Raw genomic sequence first — 460 nt, 5'->3', positions numbered from 1 at the left:
GCGCCTGACACATCCCCCAGGCGAAAATGACAGCGTTCCCTGGGTTTGCATTTGCAGCCAGCCCGAGGCCAGCTGGAGCCCTAAGGAAAAGCAAAAGAAACCACCGGTTGTTTTTCAACGATTTTACTCGCCTCGACTGAGCAAACTCATCGGCTTACGCAGCAGCGATCAGAACAGCCCTTCCTCGGCTGCCAGGGTCAGCAAAATGGCCTTGCAGGTGTTCTCGAAGAGGGCAGCTCTGTTCTGCGCCTCCCCCTTCTTCACCCAGTGCCGGTAGGTCCTGAAGGCGCAGGCGTCGATCAGCTTGCGGACAGGCTTCAGGGCGTATGGGTCCCGCACCACCAGCTCCCTGGTGACCGACTTGACCAGCCGGTACTGGTAGTAAATCCGGACCGACGCCAGCACTGTCAGGCCGATCACCTGCAGCAGGGGCGGGGAACAAGCTGGAATTCACGGCCAA

At 59.6% G+C, this 460-nt stretch overlaps 1 protein-coding gene across 2 annotated transcripts in view; it reads right to left on the bottom strand.

The window, feature by feature from the left end:
- Positions 1 to 120: 120 nt before the first annotated feature.
- Positions 121 to 460, bottom strand: part of PHKG1 (phosphorylase kinase, gamma 1 (muscle)) — a 5,221-nt gene continuing 4,881 nt past the window's right edge. For both annotated transcript variants that reach the window (XM_010140313.1, XM_010140315.1), the window contains exon 10: positions 121 to 420. In XM_010140313.1, coding sequence (XP_010138615.1) covers positions 169 to 420 — 252 coding nt within the window. In that variant the 3' untranslated portion in view covers positions 121 to 168. The remainder of the gene's footprint in view (positions 421 to 460) is intronic.

This window comes from Buceros rhinoceros, unplaced genomic scaffold (assembly GCF_000710305.1).
Source record: "Buceros rhinoceros silvestris isolate BGI_N320 unplaced genomic scaffold, ASM71030v1 scaffold22417, whole genome shotgun sequence".
NCBI lineage: Eukaryota > Metazoa > Chordata > Aves > Bucerotiformes > Bucerotidae > Buceros > Buceros rhinoceros.
Note: the sequence above shows the minus strand (reverse complement) of the source record. Positions and strands in the feature narration are given on the sequence as shown.